At 51.0% G+C, this 23,044-nt stretch overlaps 1 protein-coding gene across 1 annotated transcript in view; it reads right to left on the bottom strand.

Annotated features, from left to right (window-relative positions):
• Positions 1–23,044, bottom strand: part of LOC128825394 (collagen alpha-1(I) chain-like) — a 244,043-nt gene that overhangs the window by 16,116 nt on the left and 204,883 nt on the right. Inside the window, exons 38-56 of the mRNA XM_054007881.1 lie at positions 20,403–20,447; positions 19,582–19,689; positions 17,580–17,633; positions 15,810–15,863; positions 14,743–14,796; positions 13,549–13,656; positions 11,163–11,216; positions 10,690–10,797; positions 9,603–9,656; positions 9,385–9,438; positions 8,775–8,828; positions 7,600–7,653; positions 5,652–5,759; positions 4,894–4,947; positions 2,935–2,988; positions 2,317–2,370; positions 1,594–1,647; positions 1,195–1,248; positions 186–239 (exon numbers count right to left, since the gene is read on the bottom strand). Coding sequence (XP_053863856.1) covers positions 186–239; positions 1,195–1,248; positions 1,594–1,647; positions 2,317–2,370; positions 2,935–2,988; positions 4,894–4,947; positions 5,652–5,759; positions 7,600–7,653; positions 8,775–8,828; positions 9,385–9,438; positions 9,603–9,656; positions 10,690–10,797; positions 11,163–11,216; positions 13,549–13,656; positions 14,743–14,796; positions 15,810–15,863; positions 17,580–17,633; positions 19,582–19,689; positions 20,403–20,447 — 1,233 coding nt within the window. The remainder of the gene's footprint in view (positions 1–185; positions 240–1,194; positions 1,249–1,593; positions 1,648–2,316; positions 2,371–2,934; positions 2,989–4,893; positions 4,948–5,651; positions 5,760–7,599; positions 7,654–8,774; positions 8,829–9,384; positions 9,439–9,602; positions 9,657–10,689; positions 10,798–11,162; positions 11,217–13,548; positions 13,657–14,742; positions 14,797–15,809; positions 15,864–17,579; positions 17,634–19,581; positions 19,690–20,402; positions 20,448–23,044) is intronic.

Raw genomic sequence — 23,044 nt, forward strand, 5'->3', positions numbered from 1 at the left:
AAGGGAGCATTTTGATCAACTACCGCAGGCCAGATCATGCGTACCACAGGCCAGAGAACTTCTTCAAAATAATTCCTAGAGCAGATCTTTCAGAAAAAAGCCAAACCCAATCTTAATTTAAAACTTGTCGGTGAAAGAGCAGGCTCAGAAGAGACACCTATCCCATCTCTGTGGCCAGTACTCACATAAGGTCCTTGTGGGCCACGTGGTCCCTCTGACCCTGGTTCACCTGGATGGCCCTGGAAGGCAGAAGGAGAAGAGACCCATCTCAGTGTCACAATAGAACAGCAAGGTAGGAACAATTCCATGGGTGTTTCTTGTGCAGAAAGAAAGCGGAGTCTTGCGGAGATGATGCAAGTGCCAGAAAGATGGGAACAGGTCCTGGGATCCACGCTTTAGGTAAGAGGAGGAGAAAGGATTTGCCCCAGATGATTCCTCACAGAGTAAGAGTGGGGACAAACGGCCATATGCGAGATGTGGGGACAGTTTGTGAGGAACAGGACATACTGCTCCCACATACATCACTGCTCCATGAGCAGCCTAAGGCAGGTAAGGTGCTTCTCCTCCAGTTTCTCTACTGGCTCCTCCCCTCCTTGCCACATGGACAGATCAGCTCTCAGCAGGATCTCCAGTGATGCTAATCAGCCTCTTACCATTTCATTGCTGTGAAAACCCTCAGCATAGGGGAAAGAGAAAGAGAATTCAGAGACACCGTACCAGCAGTGGCACAGCTGGGACAGGCCTAGGCAAGAGCATCTAACAGGCTTGGTACCATAAGGGGCTATCAGATCAGGACTTGCAAATCCAATCCATTCAGAGACCTCTGGTGCCTGGAATCCTGGCCAGGACGACAGGAAAATCCAGTCCAGTTTGCCCCATGGCTGTCCAAGGTGAGTGTCAATGAAACCTATAATGGACCCAGACTTAGCCCTGGCATGACAGGCCAAGGAGAAGTAGGTGACATGGATCTGTCTGCCCAGCGGAGTCTGGGCACATCCAACTGGTGATAGCTACACAACCATGCCTAGCACAGTAGCTGTGTGGAGCACTCACCCAGCCTAAGGGCCGGGCTAGCTCAGCACTGTAAGTGGCTAGTACAGCCCGGGCAAGGCTAGACATGTCAAGGCGACGGGAGACCGGGACTGTCGCCTGGCACAGCTGGGAAAGGACAAGATAAACAGCTGGGTTTCCTACCTTGGGCCCCTTGGGGCCTCTTGGGAGCTTGCGCCCGGCTTTGCCTCGCTTGCCCTGCGCAACGATAGAGAACTGGAGTTTGTGAACAAAGGCATGTGAAAATCAACGCTGGCTTCTGCTCAGCTCCGCTACCACAGCTGCCCGGGGGTCGCCCCTAAAGCTCCTCACTGCTAAAGTACCCCAGCATCACCCCCAGCAACGGTATCCTCTCCCCATCACTACAGTATCCCGTCCCCCCTTCAGCCTCAAACATGCCCCTTTGCAAACTGCCCTCATTCCGTGGTGCTCACGCAGGAGCGAGAGGAATTAACGCCGACCGTTCACACTGGGGTTAGTGTTCACCACCAGCACGGAGCAGAGGACGCAGAGCACGCGGCAGGGAAGATAATGCCACCTTACCCGTCTGCCCGGATTGCCAGGGAGGCCCTGATCTCCTTCGCGCCCGCTGTTCCCCTAAGGAAACAGAAACACACACACGGCCAGTCACCAGCAGCTCCGATGAACCGCCAGAAAGGGGGCAAAGGCTCCTCCCTACCGACCTAAGGGCGCTCGTTCGCTGCTACAGCATCCCTGAGATAGCAGGGCTCATAATCTGGCCCATAACCCTCTCTCGCTGAGAGCATCAGGACACGGGTGCAATCACCCCTCTTTCACTGTACACGCTCTCCCATCAGGAAAGAGTCGCTGTCCCTGGGAGCGGGGGGAGAGACTATTTGTAATCATTACTTTTCTGGCGGGAGTAAAACAGGCCCGAAAGCCTGCATAGCACTCGGCTGCTCACCTGCTCTCCCCTTGCAGGGCCAACTGCACTCATCCTAGGTTATTGCGCAGCGTTGCCGCGTGCCCCAGAGGTGGCTGCATTTCAGTAGTGGGTGCTACAAGATCTTTTGGGGCGAAAGGAGCTATATAAACGAAAGAGTTGCCAGCAGGAAGCCACGTGTCAATGGCACCTGTTACTCCGACGGAAGAGTCCCTGGCACCGAACCCCCAAAGGTTAGTGCTCTAGAGACACAGAGCACACCATCAGTAGGGCCCAGGCCTTGGTATTCTACAACAGCAGCTCTCCATTGGGAGGAAGGGTCATTCCCCATCTGAAGAGCAGACAACGACTTCTGAAGATACCTTTTCTCCTTTACGACCCCTCTGTCCCTCCGGACCCAGCTGTCCTCGAGGCCCCTGAAGTCAAAAGGGAGAAAGAAACGTCTCTCCGGGAACACCACTAACTCCCCAAGGAAGGGGGCGTCTCTTCAGCGATGCTCCCTAACGCAGTACCCTCACAAAGCAGACCAATGCCCTTCCCTCCTTGAGGCCTGTCCCCACCCCTGCCCACGCACACCTGGTTCTTTCTCCCCATTTCTTAGCAGGGCTTGTAAAAGCCCAGTGGATGGCGGGGAGCAGGGGCATGAGACAGCGCAGGGATTTTTACCCAGCCTGATAGGGGCCAGGTAAGTCTTCAAGCCCCACTCCCGAAGAGGCGCTGGGGTCATGCTTTCAGGGAAGAAAAGGAGGCGTGAAATGTATGCTTGCAGGGAGAGGGGTCAAGCCGGCACCAGGGCAGCCTGGAGAATTCAGGGGGCCTGGGGCAAAGCAATTTCGGGGGCCCCTTCCATAAAAAAAAGTTGCAATACTATAGAATACTATATTCTTGCGGGGGCCCCGGGGCAAATTGCCCCACTTGCCCCCCCCCACCCTGGGCAGCCCTGGCCGGCACATGGCACACCTGCCGCTCTCTGCCCTCACCGTTCGTCCTGGTTCTCCTGGCTCCCCCAGCTTCCCCCTCTCACCTGGAGGGCCCTAATGGAACAAACAGATGAACAATCCATTACATTCACATCTCCCTAAAGAGCATATCCAGGTGACCCGTCCTTCTAGACCCCTCCATGGCCCTCACCACACTCCTATCCAAACACATCACAGTCAGGAATGGATTTTGTCCTCACAACACCCCTGACAGGCAGGTAAATAAGTACAGAAAGGGGCAACTACCACTGGGATCCTGACGGGAAACAAGGGGTTGGGAGGGGGACAGGGTCTAGGAGCTAGTTGGTGTGGGGTAGACTGACACTGGCCGAGGAGACAAGAAGAGACAGAATGGGTGGCAAGGAGACAGACTGAGAACCAAAAGGGGCGGGAGGAAGGAAGGAGAAGAGGGAACGGGGGAGACAGATCCGATGAGCAGACAGGGTGTGGAGGGAGAACTGGGACTGGCTGGGCAAAGAGACTGGGACAAGAAGCCTTGGCGGGGAGGGGACAGTCTCTTTCACTGCACAGCCTTGACTCATCCCCAAGCAGGTCCAGCCTGTGCACTGAATGAGGCCGGAGTCCTGTGGAAAAACTAAGCCTGTCATCACGCAGTTAAAGACACATCACAATGCATATGCGGGGGGGGGGGGGGGGGGGGGGGGGGGGGGGGGGCAAAATTAAGCTTGCGCGGGCAACCAGAATTCTGATATTTCCTAGCTTTTGAGTGCTTGGCTTTGCAATCTGGATGGGGGTGTGTGCGTGCGTGTGTTTATGCCCAACATTTACGAGTGTGGTGGACACACTGCTGTACAACAGAATTCCACATTATCAAATGCAATCTGCTTGTATCATAGAATCATAGAAGATTAGAGTTGGAAGAGACCTCAGGAGGTCATCTAGTCCAACCCCCTGCTCAAAGCAGGACCAACACCAACTAAATCATCCCAGCCAGGGCTTTGTCAAGCCTGACCTTTAAAACCTCTTAGGAAGGAGATTCCACCACCTCCCTAGGTAACCCATTCCAGTGCTTCACCACCCTCCTAATGAAATAGTGTTTCCTAATATCCAACCTAGACCTCCCCCACTGCAACTTGAGACCATTGATCCTTGTTCTGTCATCTGCCACCACTGAGAACAGCGGAGCTCCATCCTCTTTGGAACCCACCTTCAGGTAGTTGAAGGCTGCTAGCAAATTCCCCCCTCACTCTTCTCTTCTGTAGACTAAATAAGCCCAGTTCCCTCAGCTGCTCCTTGTAAGTCATGTGCCCCAGCCCCCGATCATTTTTGTTGCCCTCCGCTGGACTCTCTCTGATTTGTCCACATCCTTTCTGTAGTGGGAGGCCCAAAACTGGACGCAATACTCCAGATGTGGCCTCACCAGTGCCGAATAGAGGGGAATGATCACATCCCTTGATCTGCTGGCAATGCTCCTACTAATGCAGCCCAATTTGCCGTTAACCGTCTCGGCAACAAGGGCACACTGCTGACTCAAATCCAGCTTCTCGTCCACTGTAATCCCCAGGTCCTTTTCTGCAGAACTGCCGCTTAGCCAGTCAGTCCCCAGCCTGTAGCAGTGCATGGGATTCTTCCTTCCTAAGTGCAGGACTCTGCACTTGTCCTTGTTGAACCTCATCAGATTTCTTTTGGCCCAATCGTCCAATTTATCTAGGTCACGCTGGACGCCTATCCCTATCCTCCAGCATATCTACCTTTCCCCCCAGCTTAGTGTCATCCGCGAACTTGCTGAGGGTGCAATCCATCCCATCATCCAGATCTTTAATGTTGTTCATACTCGGCCATTCACCTAACTATTCTGAAACACTGGGTGCAGTCCCAGCCGTCTTCCCTCACCACGCCCAAACCCTGTTCATACTCCTGATCACAGGCTCGCCATGAGGGCAGCCACAAACCACAAGCTCCGTATTTGCTGAAAAAGCAGCAAAGAGGCCCACTCACTTCAACGCCAGTTAGCCCTGCTGCTCCCACTTCTCCAGGCGGCCCACAGGAACCCTGAATTCATTGGGGGGGGGGGGGGGAAACACAACTGACATTAGCTTCAGGTGAATCAGAGGAAAGGCAGTCTAGTGATCAAAAATACTTGGGAGTCAGGAGCTCTGGGCTCTCTTCCCAGTTCTGCCACTGACCGGTTACTGAGTGACCTTGGGCAACTCATGCAGGCGCTCTGTGCCTCAGTTTACCCATCTGTAAAATGGGGATAATACCTCTCACCTCAAAGGGGAGTTCTAAGGCTTAATTCATCCATATCAATCATTTTGTGCTCTGGAACGGAAAGTCACAGAGCAGCACAAGGTTATTAATGTATTTGTCTGATGCTTGGACTTCTGTCTTGATAGCTACCATGGCAGATCGTTATCCTGACTGCTAGTGACGTCCACAAATAATAGGGTTTGCACACGTCACCTCCAAAGATGCACATGGGAGGGCTGTGAGCAACCAACTCGCATCATAGCTCAAAGCCGAGGCAAGAGATGAGGACACTTTGCCCATACAGCCCAGGATAGGACTCAGAGATCAAATCCATCCTGCACTAAAGCAACCCAGGGTGTGTGCCTGTTACATGCATCTTCCTTCTGGGGTTGGGGCGAAGGGAGCTAAGCAAAATGTGTGGATCTTTAGGAGCTCAAGCACTGAGAGAGGGTGCAGTGAGGGGAATCATCTCGCAAAGGTGGTGGTGGGGGGGTGGATAAGGTTACCTGATGGCCAGTCTCTCCTTTTCCCCCTGCATCTCCTTTGGGTCCGTCAGGCCCGCCAAAGCCCTTGAGTCCTTGGCTCCCACTTTCACCCCTGGAGCCTGCTGCACCCTAGAGTGCATAGAAAAGAGAGATGCAGCCGCCTTATGGACTTAATTCATAGCCTCACCAACCTGACCCAACCCGGTGACACCACATGAGAGAGCGGAGAGGAGACACCACTGGTCTCCACCGTCTCGTCCTTCACAGCGTGGTTGTGGAAGTGTCAAAAGCGAGAGCTCCTGGAGAACGATTTGATAAAACCCACAAACGGCTTGCAAAACAGCAGCAGATAATTGAGGGCCCATCGGGATTCACCTAACTGGACCACGATCCACACTTCACTCAACTACGAGGGTGGTCAGCAGTGGATCTCAGTCAGGATTGGAGCTTCACATCTCAGAGCCAGGTCTCTCTGTGAACTGGACATATTCTGGAAACCACAAATTCGCCTTGTTGCTCACGGATGTCCAACTCTAGCCTAGCTGGGGTTTTTGTTGTTGTAAAGGTCTAAGCAGCATTTCTCAGAAATCTTTTAAGCTTTCTTGTATTTGATACGGTTTATTTCACTTCCTCTCTTCTCTTTGCAAATGGAATTTATTGAACTAAAAAAACCATTCGTCGTCATGGAGAGATGAGCTGCCATCCTAGACAATGGGAAACCCAGAATCCGGACCGAGATTGATTTCTTCAATTAAACTGCACAGCATCATTGGTACATCTGCAGTGCTTTGTAAATGTCACCTTTGCAATCATTAAATGTCATCGGGTGCAGCCTTTATCAGACAGTGCATGAAAGGAAGCGGGGTGGTTATCTGCCCTTTTTCATTTGAACTGAAGAGGACAGTGAGCGCTTTTAAGAATACGGCACTGCTGTCAGGGCACTGGGCTATCTGCAATGTGCATTTCTGGTGACCTTTCAGATCCCAACAATTCAAGCCTCCTTGTTCTATGACAGCAAAAATGAAACAAAATGTATTGTGTGTGTTCGACAACAGACACTGGTAACTAATTGCACCATTACAGCAGCACTTTGGCACGTGTCTGATTGGCAACCATATTTAAAATGCTTTTAGCTGATTATAGTTCTGCAGAAATCAAGGAAATAAGGACTTGATTGGAAAGTATTTACCTGAAGGGATCCCTTCCTGGCCATCCTTTCACATTTTCACACTGCCCCTTCGCAGAGCAATTGCATAGTGGCATTACCATAAACACAACCGTTTAGTCTCGACCTGGGACATTAATGTCCTGTTTGGATCTAGATTCTGAAGCACCAAAAAGTCAGGGATGCTAGGCTGGGCCAATTTCTCTGGTCAAGTAATACAGTTAGCATCGGCGGGAGCAGATTATTTCAGTTAGAGCAAGCAGAACTTTGCAATGGCTTTTCATTTTGCATTGGAGACTAGACAACTTCTATACACCTCAGCCCTAAGCCTCCTAGGCTGGGACATGGGGATGCTTCAGAACTGACCTGAACCCTAACCCAAACCTGGAAGCACCCCTGAGGTTTGAAAAAGTTAGTTTCCATCTTGCCCCGGTTTCAGAGGTGCTCCGATTTCACCCAGGACTAGAAGAAAAATCCCCAAGTAGCTTGTGGAAAGGCTGTTTACAGCCTAGGTGGAAATAAAGAGGCAACGAAGCCTGCTGCCATGAGAGTCCAGCCGGGTTTGTTGCACTCAAGAGCTGGGACAGGCCTGATAAGAGCTGGTTCCATACAGCAGCACCTTCTTCCCTACCGAACAAACCATTAAACTACAACGTAAGAAAAGAAATCAGGACGAGAATAAAGTATTAAAGAGCCAGGTTAAAAGAGTCGCCTTAAAAACTGCCAGGAGCTTCTTTGAATGATACCAGAGCTGATCTCTGAACACTCCCCAATCTCTGCTCTGGAGCAGGATTTAGTACTTACGGCAGGCCCTGGCTTGCCTCGCTCTCCTTTTCTTCCATCTTCCCCAGGGACTCCCTGCAGTAACATTTAAGAATTAAATGTTAAATGGGGGGAGAGAGAGCTCAGTGGTTTGAGCATTGGCTCAATCCTTGAGGGGGCCATCTGGGGCAAAGTCAGTACTTGGTCCTGCTAGTGAAGGCAGGGGGCTGGACTTGATGTCCTTTCAGGGTTCCTTCCAGTTCTCTGAGATAGGTATATCTCCATATGTTATATTATTATTAACATGAATCTGACTCTCACCAGTTTGATGCATTCATTGGTATCTCTTATTAGGATACTACCAAGCATAGCGCCATGGAGACTGGTACCTTGGCTGGTAGTCTCAAGGTCTACACCCCAAATGAAGGTATGATTGCAGTGGGGGTGGGCACACCCAAATTAGCTTTAAGCTAGCGTTAGTGGGGATATGGCAGTGCCGGCTAGGTGACCCAGTACAAGCACACTAGGGACTATGGGTATGTACTCAGGTTGTTGGCTTCCACTGGGGTCCATGCCACTACACCTTCACTGCAGGTCAAGCACTGCATAGCCCATGGGAAAAAATTGCCCTGTTTCTCTCACAGATGCTCCCTGAGAGAAGCACATTGATGGAGGGCTTGCACGGCTGCTATCCATTTATTGTATCAGTCTCATGGACAAATATGGGAATAAATATGGGATGATTTAGTTGGTGTTGGTCCTGCTTTGAGCAGGGGGTTGGACTAGATACCTCCTGAGGTCCCTACCAACCCTGATAGTCTATGATTCTATGAATAAAGAGAGGATATCTGTCTCCCGGGATGTCAGGCCAGCCTGTTACAGGGCTCTTGTAAAATACAGTGTCCCAGCGCTAGTGTCTGTAAGACGACGACTGGGGAAACGAACATGACTGAAGTATGGGGAACAGAGTTTCAGAAGGGCCTACTGCTTTGTGTTGCCCGACTTGAGACACCGTAAAGGAAAGGGGCCTGGTTTTCAGAGTCCAGTGCCCAAGTTGGCCACCCAAGAACTGAAGCATCCAAAAATCACTAGTCACTTCTGAAAGTCCTGGCCTGGTCTGGGCAGGGGGAACTCTTCTAGTTTTCATTTCAGAGGGCGACTGTGAGGTGTGCCTTAGACTGCACACTGGGGTTCTGCAGGACGCCAGTGACAATTACCTCCAATCCAGCCACACCAGCTGGGCCAATCAGTCCACTTGGTCCTGGATCCCCCTGGGGAAAAATAATGGAATAGTTCTTATCCTGCCCTCTGGAACCTAGGCCACTAAGACCTTTGTGGGGCTGCCCCGGCCCTCTCCCCTTCGATCACCAAACCCAAAGGGACGCGGATTGATCCCTGGCACAGGCAGCCTGCGTTACAAGCCTGCCATTGAAAATCTCTCTCCAGGGGGTATGCTGAGCTGGTAACTGCCTCTTTCTTGCAGCAGACTGCATTGGAGGAGGGGACCCTCCCTTCATACTTCAACTCACTGGTAGCTTTTCCTGGTATCCCAGGGCTAGAAATCAGGGCTCGCGAAATGAGTAAACAGAGGAAGGGGAGCTTTCCGTTCTTAAATTTCACTGGCTTCTCTATGTCACAAGAGGAGCCCTCTTTATGGTTGTCTAAGCCCTCTCAGATCCCAGGAAAGCAGATCTGCTGGTCACCAAACCACACACAGCTCTCCAATGCCTTTCGGAAATGCCACCTCTCCCACCTCGTAAAGCTCATTATCACAATGGGGTGGAGGTGGGTAAGACTATGTCAGACTTTATTGCTTCTTCTCAGTACCTTCTCTCCCTCAGGGCCAGCTAACCCGGGTGGACCTAGGATGCCTGTTTCACCCTGTCACAAAGGAAAAAATAGGTCACATCCATTCAAAATAGCCATGCCTTACACAGAGGAGCCAGTTGCCTTCTGATGGTCAAGTAACATGCATGACCCCCAGATTTCTACATCAGAGACCTTGCAACCAGCAAAGAAAGGAGGAATAATACAAGTTAACATACAATTCGTCCTCTAGCTCCAGCAGGTCCTGCAACCCCGATCACACCGACCTGGCCCTGTGGAAGGAAGGGAAGTGTTACTTATTAGAACCCTGACAGAGCTCTGAAAACTGAGACCGGAGCTTGACCTGGCTGCTGAATCCAGCATTAATCTAAAATGCCCTGTACAGCGGCAACTGCATTCGAGCCAACTGTCACTGCGACAACCTGCAGATAACAGCACCACAGGGAAAACCCACCAAAGGCTGAAATCTCATTCCAATAGGTTCACAGGGAACCAAGCAATTGCCTGGAGAGTGACAGACTAATGGATAATGTCAACATGGGCGACAGGGCACAGACGCAAACCCAATAATTACCCTAATGGGCAACCCCAAGAACACACATGGATAGAGGAGAGAGAGACACTCACAGACAAGATATTCTAAACTGGGAGCAAGAAACATGCATGGATACTGACAGACCATTTTTTTCTCTCAGTAAGACACACCAGGAACTCAAATAGCCACAGAGAGAGAGACTCAAAAATTAGTGCTGAGACTTAAAGGCACATAAAGGAGAAGCCCCATGGAGACGTGCTCATGGTTGTGTGTCAAGTGACCCTCTGGCTCAGAATGAGGACTTTTTGCCTGCTGATAGTTTTGGCACAAAGCTGCGCATAACGTCAGCATCTTGAACATGTCAGTGTGAAAACTGCTCTGTCAGAATGAACTTTCTAATTTGAAAAGCCCTGACACCATCTCATTTTGGTCAAAAAGAGGAAAATATGTGTTAAAATAGCGCATTTTTGCTCACAAATGCATGTATTTTTTGGGGGGGGTGGGAGGAGGTGCAAGCTTTCCCCCAGCTCTATCCCCTCACCCCCAAATTGGACTAATTTGATGAAACCAAAACATGACATAAACATCTCCAATTTTGGAGGTTTTCCAATTTCCCTGGGAATGTTTTGCATGGTCCTTGGCAAACCTCTGGTTTCCTGCTGGGTGGCCAAGCAACAGCTAGACCTAAACTCCCACCCTCATGGGAAATCCTGGGGTTCCTGCCAGGGCCCAGCGACCCACATGGAGAGAGAGGTCATCGCTGTACTTGCCAGTAAACCTTCTTTCCCCTTCTCTCCTTTAAGTCCCTTTTCACCAGTTTCTCCCATAACGGCACCTGGTCCAGGCATTCCAAGAGGGCCCCTGGGGCCGGGGTCCCCCTGTCCATTAGTGAAAACAGATGCGTTATTACAAAGACCTGAATGAGTAAAATCAACTGCAATTAAATGAGCCAACAATTAAATGGCATCTAAATTAACACTTAATGCATGTTTTAAACTCATCTTGGGTGCCAAGCACATGGCCCTACACCATTAACACAGAAGAAAGAGGATTATAAGAATCCCGGCTTTATTCGTAAATCTCAGTCTTTAAAACTACAGCCCACCAGTGGCACCTCTCCAGCATCTCATCTGGGGACCAATAGATACTTTACTAAGGTGTGTGAGAGAAATAGGGGCTGAGCAGGCCACGAGTGGCAATGTAGGTTCTCAAAGGGAAAACATAAAAGAAGAGAGCGCCCCACCTTTTTGCCCCTGGGCCCGGGCTCCCCCATGTCTCCGGGCTCCCCGATGTCACCCTGCAAAGAAGGAGAAGCAAACTCTTTAGCCCCAGTTCAGCGAGCACCCATGTTCTGCACCAGGTGTGTTCTCTCGATGCTCATCAGTCCCTGAAGATTGAGGTCTCTTACATTGATTCTCCATTGCTACAGCAAAATATTCTTCAGCCTGTGATATGAATTCTGGTGAAGGTGTTGTAGGCACCACAGTCATAGAAATCAACAGAGGGTCCTGTGGCACCTTTGAGACTAACAGAAGTATTGGGAGCATAAGCTTTCGTGGGTAAGAACCTCACTTCTTCAGATGCAACCCTTGCATCTGAAGAAGTGAGGTTCTTACCCACGAAAGCTTATGCTCCCAATACTTCTGTTAGTCTCAAAGGTGCCACAGGACCCTCTGTTGCTTTTTACAGATTCAGACTAACACGGCTACCCCTCTGATACTCGAAGTCATAGAAATGTAGGGCTGGAAGGGATCTCAAGAAGTCATCAAGACCCAGCCCCCATGCGCTGAGGCAGGACCAAGTAAACCTAGACCATCTCGAAGAGGCGTATGGCCAACCTGTTCTTAATAACCTCCAGTGATGGGGATTCCACAACCTCCCTCGGAAGACTAGTGCAGAACTTAATCACTCATGGTTAGAGAGTTTTTCCAGACACTTAATCTAAATCTCCTTTGCTACGGACTAAGCCAATTACTTCTTGTCCTACCTTCAATGGACATGGAGAACAATTAATCACAGTCCTCTTTATATCAGCCCTTATAGTCATAGGGACGTCGGGTGAATTAATGGGGCATGACAAGATCCAATGACTGAAAGCTGAACCTAGACAACTTCAGACTGGAAAAAAGGTGCACATTTTGAATGATGGGGGTATTTAACCATTTGAACAACTTATCAAGGAGCATGGTGGATTCTCCTTCCCCAGACATTTTAAAATCAAGATGGGATGTTTTTTTTCTAAAAGATCTGCTCCAGTTCAAACAGGAATTAATTCAAGGAGGTGTTATGGGGGTGTGTTTTACAGGAGGTCAGACTTGATGATCACAATGGTCTCTTCTTGCCTTATAATCTATTAATATGAATCTATGTGTTTACCTACAGCCAGGCTTCCTTCTATCCCAAAGTCCCCAGGACAACACTTGAGTCTATTTTGCATGCAATGCACATGTGTAATTTCGACCAGCACCAGCAGGAATTATTAGCACATCCAAGTAGCATCTTCTATCCCTGGGCCCTGGCAGGGAGATCTGCCAGCTCTGTTGTTGCCGCATGATGGAATTCCAGTTTGTAACAGAGTTTTAGAGCTGGGGCAGTTTCTTTAGACTCATTTGTAGCATTACTGGGCCTCGGGATGGGCAGGGTAGTGGTTCTGATATTACACAGCAGATGCAGAGTGGCTACCAAGGTGAAATGGTTTGAAATTGCTCAGCCTACTCCGAAGCAAGCAGGAGATGGGAGCAGAGGGGGCTGGCGCAGAATCTTACATGGCCTTGGCCCCTCACGAGCCAGTGGAGAAGGTTGCTATACTGGGAAGTTCAGAAACCCAAGGACAAATCCCAAATACCCATCACTGGGTATGGCCGGTCCCAAATTTTCCATTTTAAATGGAAAATTGGGTTTTCACTATGGGAATTTTCACAGAAAGTGTAAAATTTCCTTAAAAAAAATTAAAATAAAATAGAGTTTGGGTTGGAAAACTGAAAATCTAATTCTCTTTTGGCTGAACCTCCCCCCCCCTTCCTGTTTTCAGCCAAAATGATTTTTCAGGAAAAAAAAAGGTTTCTGGTGCGAAATCAAAATTGCCAACAGAAAAAAATATATTTTCCAATCAAGTTCTCTCTGACGTTCATTTAACCTAACATGGATGAGCCCTGTTCCTAGTGCCACACCAGATGTTACTTGTACTGCCATCCATCATGGTAGGATCTGAGCGCCTTCCATTTAAAGTCAAGGGCAGTAGCAAAGTTCCTAGTGGACTTCATGATGTCTCTAGCTCTTCTTCCTTTCTGGGTCAAAGCTCTGCTTGCTACCACCGCAAGTAACATCCTCTCCTGAAAGGAGCAGGAAATATATAGGAAAATAAGCTGGTGAAGATGGCCAGTGCTGGTCCCCAGCTGAAGACCTATGTGACCATGCCACCCTCTCCCTGACAAGACCTCCCCAAGTCCATCTCAGAGCCCTCTGTTTAGCTGGGTCTAATAATCCAGCCATCCAAATCATTTCTCCCTGGTTGCTCAACCTTGCTCCCCACTCGCGTCAAGGATCACAACTGCAGCCTTCTCTAGGGGGTTACAGTGACATGGCTACCATGGTGGTGGGCCACCTGTCAGAGAATGCCTGAGGTGTACCTCTTTTCCTAGTTCCCCAGGTCTCCCAGGGTGTCCCTTTGGCCCGTCCTCTCCTGGCTCCCCAGAGCCTCCATTGACACCTGGAGCCCCTGGGATTCCTGCCTCTCCCTGGAAAGGAGGAAGAAGACAAGTATTATTAGTCAGCCGACCTTACCAGCTGTGTTCTGGATATCTGCTTATTGTCAATATAAATCATTAACGCCTCAGCAAGCAGATAGATCCTGACATCTGGAAAGCAGGGGGTAAGGCTGGTGGGTTTCCAATCCAGCAGACACTTGCTATAATTTGTAACAACAAACAGAGGAAAATTCCCAAGAAGAGGAACTTAGACGTGCGGACTGGGGTTTCCTGAAGGGTGATGGTCCTCCCCTGAACCACAATGGGAGAACAAAGGCGGCTAACTGCTGAGGCTGCCTGGGGAGGGTGGATTCTGGAGAACAGTGATTATTTACCAGGCACAAAACAGTACATGAATGATAACAAAGGAAAACTACAGCTGCCGGAGGCTGCTGTCTTCTGTCGGCTTTCATGGATGGAACACTCTCTCCCCAGGCACCTGCACTGAAGGAGTTAGGTGCCCAACTCCCACTGGAAAAAATCTATGAGAACTGGGCACCTAACTCCTTTAGACGCTTCTGAAAATCTCGCCCATGAGCACTGACGGTAATGACGGATGAACCGCAAAAACTGGGAGGCCTGGCTGTTTATTCCAAACCCTACAAGCGTGCCAACTGGCCTTGGAAAGCATGAGTGTGGTAGAGCTGCCGGTGCCGCTCTGTATGCAGAATGGAAAATCTGTAAGAACTCACTGGTGTGTTTCCATTGTGCAAGCAGAGCACGGCATGAAAAGGGAACTAAGGGAGGGCTCTTTCATTTGCAGCAGCCTAAGCAGTTGTTAGTGACACGGATAAGCATGATTTTTTTTTAAATGCCTGATTATTAATTGCAGGTTAAGGCCTCCCTTTAAGTTCCCATTTCTGTACGGTCTAGAACCACAGATGCAGAATGAGCATAAAAGCATGTATGGGAGCACAGGGATTCCTGCATCTACATGTGCCAGGGCAACTCGAGTTCCAAAGCACCACAGGGGAATTTTATCCAGGCTTCTGCCCACAAATCCAGGGCAGGAATCCAGTTACCTCAAGGATTTCAGCTTCCTAAAACCTGGTTTTCGAATGCATCTTCAGTACTGACCTGCTCCCCTTTGGACCCAGGCTGACCTTCCACTCCAGGGAGTCCCGGGGAACCCTACGGCAGGAAAATAGATCAGCTTGTAAATGTTTTAAAGAGTTTATGTACCCTTTGTAGCATACACTGAATAGCAACACACCTGCGACTCAGCGCTGCTAGAACAAGAGCAGGGCTCCGTGGTGGGCCCAGTAGATGAAAACCTAGAGAGGACGCCCATGGGAGTTATAGGTGAATATCCCCAATTGCTTTTCTCTGGGGCAGGTTGCCACGGTGATGGAAGCCATCTTGGCTGACACACCAGGGACTGAACTGGGGACTCCAGAGCTAAACGCTTGAACTAAAGAGCCACAACTCCTCAACTGGGGCTGTTACAGACTCTGAGTGGGACCTGCAACACACTCACCAGCAGATTACACCAAATCCTGCCTTGCAGACATTATTTGGCTGAAGGCTGCCCTGGGGCAGCACTACTACTCAACTCCAATAACTAAGATGACAAGAAAGTCTTGACTCTCTCAGCTTTCCTTCGGAACAAGCAGCCCTCAAACTCAACTTCTCCCGGCAGCTGGAAGCCAAGGGGAAGGGGGATTGAAAAGTCCAGAGAGAGGGACATTAAAAAGGGGACAGAGGACATGATTTCCTGAGCTATTTATCAGTGTTGCCTAGTGGATTGAGCACTGGACCGGGACTCAGAAGACCTGGGTTCTAGTTCCAGCTCTGCTACTGGCCTGCTGGGTGACCTTGGGCAAGTCACTGCACTGCTCTGTGCCTCAGTTTTCCTCTTCATAAAATGGGGATAATGATCCTTTGGGATCTACAGATGAAAAGTGCTATATAAGAGCTACGGGGGGGGGGGGGGGGGGGGAGGGATAGCTCAGTGGTTTGAGCATTGGCCTGCTAAACCCAGGGTTGTGAGTTCAATCCTTGAGGGGGCCACTTAGGGATCTGGGGCAAAATCAGTACTTAGTCCTGCTAGTGAAGGCAGGGGGCTGGACTCAATGACCTTTCAAGGTCCCTTCCAGTTCTAGGAGATGGGATATCTCCATTAATAAAATAAATTACCACCATACCTGCTCTCCATCCAGGCCTCTGATGCCAGCTTCTCCCAGCTCTCCCACTTCACCCTAAAGAAACAGGACATGCAACAGAGCAACTAATCTTAGTGTGGATTTGCACCGAAGAGTCTCCATCCTTCAAGCTTTTGCAGTACCATGGTCTGAACTTAGCATCACCAAGCTGTAACGTCTGAGCATAGATGTGCAGGAAGAGTTTCCAGGGTTTTACTCCTCATTGTAGCTGATGCTCCTACCTACATTTCTCCATGTTAGTATTCTCACCCCCTCCCCAAATAATGGGGGGAAGGAGGGCTTGGGGGGTGTGCATTAATGCGTCTCAACCTGGGCAGGTATCCCCCATTAATAAGAAGGAATAGCACTCATCTGGGGCATAATCAGGGCTGCTGGAGGAAAGCAACAGGCTCAGGAGATCTGGGGCAACAAGCAGGCGATCTGGACTCAGAAGTGACTGGGGTTGGGATGCAATACTCGAGAGGAGGGCAGAGGGGTGAGTGCTCCAGAGGGGAGAGCTACTGGTCCATGTGAGCTCATTGCACATGGGTACGTCCATGAGAAGCAAAGGGGTAAAGTTATCAGTGTTACCGGAGTGAGGCTGCAGGGGGGCGCGGGAAGATGTGTGGGTGCTATAGCTCAACCTCCTTCTGTCCCCCTAACGCTCTCACTTTACCCATTGGGCACAATGCACCGTTCTCCCTATGTGGGGATTCCAGCCTCCGCCCCCCAAAGACGACTGCAATCTGTTTGCCATGGGAAGAATAATTCTAACGTGTAAGGAGAACAATTCTGTGGAGATGCACTGCGTCTTGTTCCCCATCCACCCACCCACCCGCTGTGTCTTGCTCCCCACACACCCACTGCGTCTTGTTCCCCATCCACCCACCCACACACTGTGACTTCTTCCCCACCCACACACTGCGTCTTCTTCCCCACCCACCCACCGTGTCTTGTTCCCCCCATCCACCCACCCACACACTGCATCTTGTTCCCCACCCACCCACACACTGCGTCTTCTTCCCCACCCACCCGCCGTGTCTTGTTCCCCCCATCCACCCACCCACACACTGCGTCTTGATCCCCACTCACCCACTGCGTCTTGTTCCCCATCCACCCACCCACCCGCTGTGTCTTGCTCCCCACACACCCACTGCGTCTTATTCCCCATCCACCCACCCACACACTGTGACTTCTTCCCCACCCACACACTGCGTCTTCTTCCCCACCCACCCACCGTGTCTTGTTCCCCCCATCCACCCACCCACACACTGCATCTTGTTCCCCACCCACCCACACACTGCGTCTTCTTCCCCACCCACCCGCCGTGTCTTGTTCCCCCCATCCACCCACCCACCCACTGCGTCTTGATCCCCACTCACCCACTGCGTCTTGTTCCCCACCCACTGCGTCTTGTTCCCCATCCACCCACCCACCCGCTGTGTCTTGCTCCCCACACACCCACTGCGTCTTATTCCCCATCCACCCACCCACCCACTGCGTCTTCTTCCCCACCCACCCGCCGTGTCTTGTTCCCCCCATTCACCCACCCACACACTGCGTCTTGTTCCCCACCCACCCGCAAGGATTTGAACGACAAGTGTGTGTGTATGTGTGGGGGGGGGGGGGAAGGGAGGGTGGATTCACCACTCCTCTCTGCACACGTCCTTTATTAATGAACTCAGACTCATGCAGGCACGGTGCTGAATCTGTAACACTGCATCCCATGCACCTGCACAGATCTGGAATCCGGGGCCCCTTTCACCTCCTTACCTTCTCTCCTTTCTCCCCCAAAGGCCCTTCCAGCCCAGCTGGCCCTTCCTGGCCCTGTAAGAGCATGACTCAAATTAGCAATCGTGTCCTAATCTGGAGAGTCCCTTACCCCCAACGTAAGATGAGCCAGTCTTACGGCTCGTGTATCACCATTGACTCCCTCCCACTGGATCCTGGGCTCCTGCCTCTGGCAAGCTCCCGCTGCCTGTCACAACCGACTAGGAAAACATCACTGCGACACCCGGCACACCCAGTAACCCCGACTGAAAGCACAAGGTAGGCTGACAAAGGAGGTAAACATCAAGCTACGGGATCTGTGGGTACACGGAGTCCCTGATGGACGACGTTTCCAACCTGGCTGCCAGAAATGCCTATCACAGACTCCTCCCTGGGTCTAAAGGTTGAAAATCTGGCCCATCTACAAAGAGCTGGAGGAGGTTCCGTGTTACGACCGTGAGCTAAGAAGTGCCTCAGGGGAGCCTCCTGCTGTTGCAATAGGCTCCCAGAGGCACGAGCAGCGAATACAAGGCAAGGTGCTGGATTACAGGGATCCACTCTGCCCATCTCGTATGCACAGCGGAGCATAAGGGAGACAGAGGCTGTCGCATGCCGATTGCGAGTAACCCTGTCTTGGGGAGCTGAAGTTATTTTGCCCAAGATTTTCAAGAGCGACTAGTTATTTGGGGGAGGGGGGCAACTTGATACCCCTGAAAAGGGCCTGCTTCTCAGACAGTGCCGAGCACCTGCCCTCTGGAAATCAGGCCCCCTCAAAAGTTGGGCTCCCCAAATCTGTCACCATTTTTGAGCATTTTTATCTTTTAATCTTGCACCTGGAGCCCCACCTGAGACATGAACTATTGGTTCCATTAAAACGGTGGGGTCTGACCCACCAGTGGGTTGTGAGAAGGACCGAGTGGGGGTCGGCTGCAGGCACCAGCACATCAAGCGCATGCCTGGGGCGGCCTGCCGGTCGCCATGAGGGCAGCAGTCAGGCTGCCTTTGGCGGCATGCCTGCAGAAAGTCCGCTGGTCCCGCGGTTTCGACGGCAATTCAACGGCTGGTACACCAAAGGTGTGGGACTGGCGGACCTCCCACAGGCATGCCGCCGAATCCGCGTTACCAGCGGACCTCCCACAGGCATGCCGCTGAAGGCTGCCTGACTGCCGTGCTTCAGGTGGCAAAATACATAGAGCCGCCCCTGTTCGGCTGTCACTGCCCGCATCGCTGCCTGCCCTGTGCGTGCCCCAGAAGTGCTCTGCTCCATGCACTCACTTCCACTTGGCTGGGGCAGCAGGCAGCGGCATGGGGAGCAAGATCTGGACAGCAGCAGTGTGGAGGAAACAGCCAGAACCACCAAGTGGCCAGCCAGCCTGGTAGTTACTGCAGCCCAGCCACGGGGAGAGAGGGGCAGCAGGAGGGGGACAGGGTCGGGAGAGAGCGCCAAGCAGGGGGATTGGAGTCAGAGGGTTCCTGCACTTTAAATAGCATTCCCCAGCCAGGTATGACTCCTCCTAGCAAGTGGTAGTTTTCATTCTCTCTCAATGGTGGGTCCCCCAAAAAGACTAAATGCACTTGGTGGGTCACCTCAATAAAGTTTCAGAACCACTGCATGGATGTCCCTTGGCATGCCCAGCTGGAGAGGGCGGGGGAAGGGTGTTGGTGCATATACCATCAAACCTGGATTTTATTAGGGTCTCCCAAATCTTTGTCTCATAAGAGACTCAGTGCTGCAGAGTTTAGGAATGGGAACACAGGTTATGTATCCGATTAGGGGTAACTAGGGGGTGGGGTAAGGCACTCGGCAGATCTATAGCCATGCAGTACATAACTCACACAGTGAAGCAATGGAGCCGGAGAAGAGGAGACCTCTTCAGCATTTAAGCTTTGATAACATCTATCAGCTCATGGAGCACGTCTCTAATCCCACTTACAAGTGGAGCGGAGACTGATGGTGTCATTCTCACCTTACACATCAGTCAAAGAAATCAGAATCTGTACTTACTGGGTATCCAGCCGGTCCTGCAGCCCCACTCAGTCCAGCAGGCCCCTTCTCTCCTGGCACACCAGGCTTACCGCTGATGCCATCTGGCCCTTGAATGCCTGGAGGCCCCTGTGCAAAGGAAAGAAGAGTTATGCATCTATCTATGCACGTAAGTGGGAAGAGCTACTCTATGAATCTCACACACATCAGGTGGCGCTTGAGTTCCAATAGTCAGCTACTGCACCCAAGAGCTGAGAGGTAAATATAGTGCCTGAAGTGATTAAAAAAAAAATCATTCGTATGGTTTATAATGGCTCCATCAGAGCCCCCAGAAGTATTTAGAACGTTGTAGCTCACAAAGGCATGTTCGCCGAATACCTAATCGTGGGACTCCACCCTCCCCCCCCTTTTACAAAAGAAGAGTTTTAAAGTTAGATGTTTTGCTACGGTCAAGGATGCTGGAGACACAAAACCTGTAGAATGCATCACCCAGCCCCCTTCTGCAGAATACAAACAGACTGACCATAAGCCAGGCAGGTTTGCCTCACACTATGATCCAGCGCACCTCACCCTGAGCTAGAGGGGTCCCTTCTGTGGGTGTGAGGGTGGTGAAGTCTCCATACCCATTCTGTCACCGGGTGGCTTGGGACACACACCCACTGAGAGCTGGCCTGAGACCACCAAATCATTTTACATCGGGCAGCGCTCAGCCCAAAGATGGGAACAAATCACTCTCTGGAGGGGTGTGGATGTGCATCCTTCCAGCTCCATCAGTGTCACACGACTGGAGACCAGAAGGGGGGGTAACTGCATTAGCACACAGCTATCCATCTTCTACTTACCAGCAGTCCCGGAAGCCCTCTGGGACCTGGGTCTCCCAGTCTCCCCTGAAACAAAGAGTTTATATTGCTTAATAGTAGAAGGTGAGATGCTCCCACCTAGGCCCAGGGACCACCTGTCTCAAAGAGAGGGAATGCACTCAGCTTTTCCATAATGCAAACAGAACACACACAGTTTATTTCAAGTGGGGCCCCTGCAGCGGTCTGCCACCAACATAAAGAACGTCTCCCACAACCACAGAGCCTTTGATAAATGCCACGTCCCGGGGCCTATGTTTGCAAAGAGATGAGGGTATCTATTCACTCGTTAATCCTATTGAACACAAAACTTCTAGTCTCTACAGGTTCTTATACTTCATTCATCACTGTAATATCTCAGCACCTTGCAGCAGTGCATTAAGTAACGTGATCACACAATGGTCACATGTTCGTGGTTCTCTCATCCTCTCTCCAGGGGAGACGCGTGTGCACTGAAGTGTCTTGCTGGGTCTGGAAAATCAGGAGCAGGGAACATGTGCTTATGCTTTGCTCACGTGGGACTGAACTGAAATAACCCCACAGAATCCCTGCCTGCAGTTCATGTACTGCAGGGCCAATTGTAACCAAGGAGGGAGAGAAAAGCACTGGCTCAGGCCAAACCGAACTAAGGATGCAGGATGGAAATATCTAACTTTATTGCTGAAAAATATACTCCGTATATTGAGGGGACACCACAGCTTCGACCTGCGGTACTTGAAATGGGTGTCAGAGTGTGTTAACTGTCTTCATTACTCCTCTCCCAACCTGCAAACCTTCTCAGGTGCAACAAGTGATCAGAACGTGTTCAGCTGAGCAACTGAAATGGGAAGCGGCTGCATTCTGCTGTGCGGCACGGCCTCCATTTACACATTGTAAAGGATTCTGAACAGTAAAATCGAATTTAAAGACGGTTTCTCACTGTGTGAATTGAATCAACCAGCAATCCGCATTCTAGCACTTGCACTCTGCAGAGGTGAAACTGGAACTGAAGGCCTCCGAGATCCCAGTTCCATGCCTTTCCCTTGAGACTCCAAGGTAGCTGGGGAGAGAGTCTGTCATGCATACCCCAATGCCTACTTTTGTGGTGCAGTGGGACAGGGAGCCCGAGTCAGCCAAAATGCACAATGTCCCACAAACTCCGGCGTCCTCGAGAGGTCTGGCAGCCCAGATGCCATATGAGTTTTGACCAAAGTGGTCATACTTGGGTGCTTAAAGTTGAGAGCAGGAACTCCACAGGGCTGATCCGAAGCCATAGGGGTGGGTGGGCAATAGTGGCCAATACGGAGAGGCTAATGCCACAATTAGAGAGGTGTGGCTGGCATACTGCAGAGTGCAGTACCTCTTGCTGCCACAGGCGGGATTTCAGGCACAGGAGACCTCCAGGGGGTTGGAAATTTTTTGACCAAAAGGTTTTCATCTGAAAATATGGATTCATCAAAACCAAAACTGCTTGCAGGAAGGTACCAGATTTGACAGAACTTCGGTCGAGGAAGGTTTCTCAGGTCCAGGATGCAAGAGCTGGTCACAATGAGAACGCGGGAGTGAGAGAGACTGCCCCCCACTAGCAATACCCTGGTGGTTAGGTCACTCACCTGGGCTGTGGAAGACCTCGGCTCTAGTCCCTGCTCCAAATCAGGTGCCGGCAGGTCCTCCACGTTCCAGGTGAGTGCCCTCACTACGCTGTTATTGGCTAACCTGGGGTGTCCCTTGTGTTGCTTATTCATCAAAAAACTTCTGACGGTCTCAGTCCCTTATGTGGAATGGGAGAAGTGTCCAAACCCTGGATAGCATTCATAGGATGGGAAAACCGTTTCCTGCTTGGCGCTAAGGATACCTGGCTGCCCCCAGCTGGCCGTGCAGCATGTGAGCTGCAGGCAGGAGAGGGAGGAGAGCGACAAGTGGGAGAGAAAAGGTGGAAGGGGGGTGAGAATTCTGATCCTGAGCTGGAAGGAAGGAAGGAAGGAAGGAAGGTAGGTAGGTAGGTAGTGTGTGTGTGTGTGTGTGTGTGTGTGTGTGTGTGTGTGTGTGTGTGTGTGTGTGTGTGTGTGTGTGTGTGTGTGTGTGTGTGTGTGTGTGTGTGTGTGTGTGTGTGTGTGTGTGTGTGTGTGTGTGTGTGAGAGAGAGAGAGAGAGAGAGAGAGAGAGAGAGAGAGGATCATGCTGAGCTGGGAGTGCAGGGCAGATGCGGGTCCAGAGCTGAGGAGAGGTTACGTAGTAAGACAAGTGGTTCTCACACTGGGGTGGGGGGACCTGTCTGAGCTGGGTTGGGTTGGGGGGAGCTGAAGAGCCTTGAGGAGGTTTTGAGTTGGGACAGAGGCGGGTTGAATGAAGGGAGAATGGAGTCACTCGGTGAAAGAGAGGGTGATGGTAGGTCAAAGGGTAGTTTGGTGGAGGAGAAGTTGGGACTGGTGTGAAGGGGACACAGAGGGATGGATAATTTTCTCCCATCCTGCCCTTTACTGTAAAGTTCTTCTGTACAGGGGAGAGGGATGGGGAGTCTCTTTTTCCTCTCAATTCTCCCCCAATCTCTTTTACCCCCCTGCAGCAAAATGTTTCCCTGCAAGGCCCCCTAGCCCCGGCATCCCAGTTTTTCCATTTGAAAGCTATGATTCACCTGCACTGGAGCTG

Source organism: Malaclemys terrapin, chromosome 17, assembly GCF_027887155.1.
Source record: "Malaclemys terrapin pileata isolate rMalTer1 chromosome 17, rMalTer1.hap1, whole genome shotgun sequence".
NCBI classification, from domain to species: domain Eukaryota; kingdom Metazoa; phylum Chordata; order Testudines; family Emydidae; genus Malaclemys; species Malaclemys terrapin.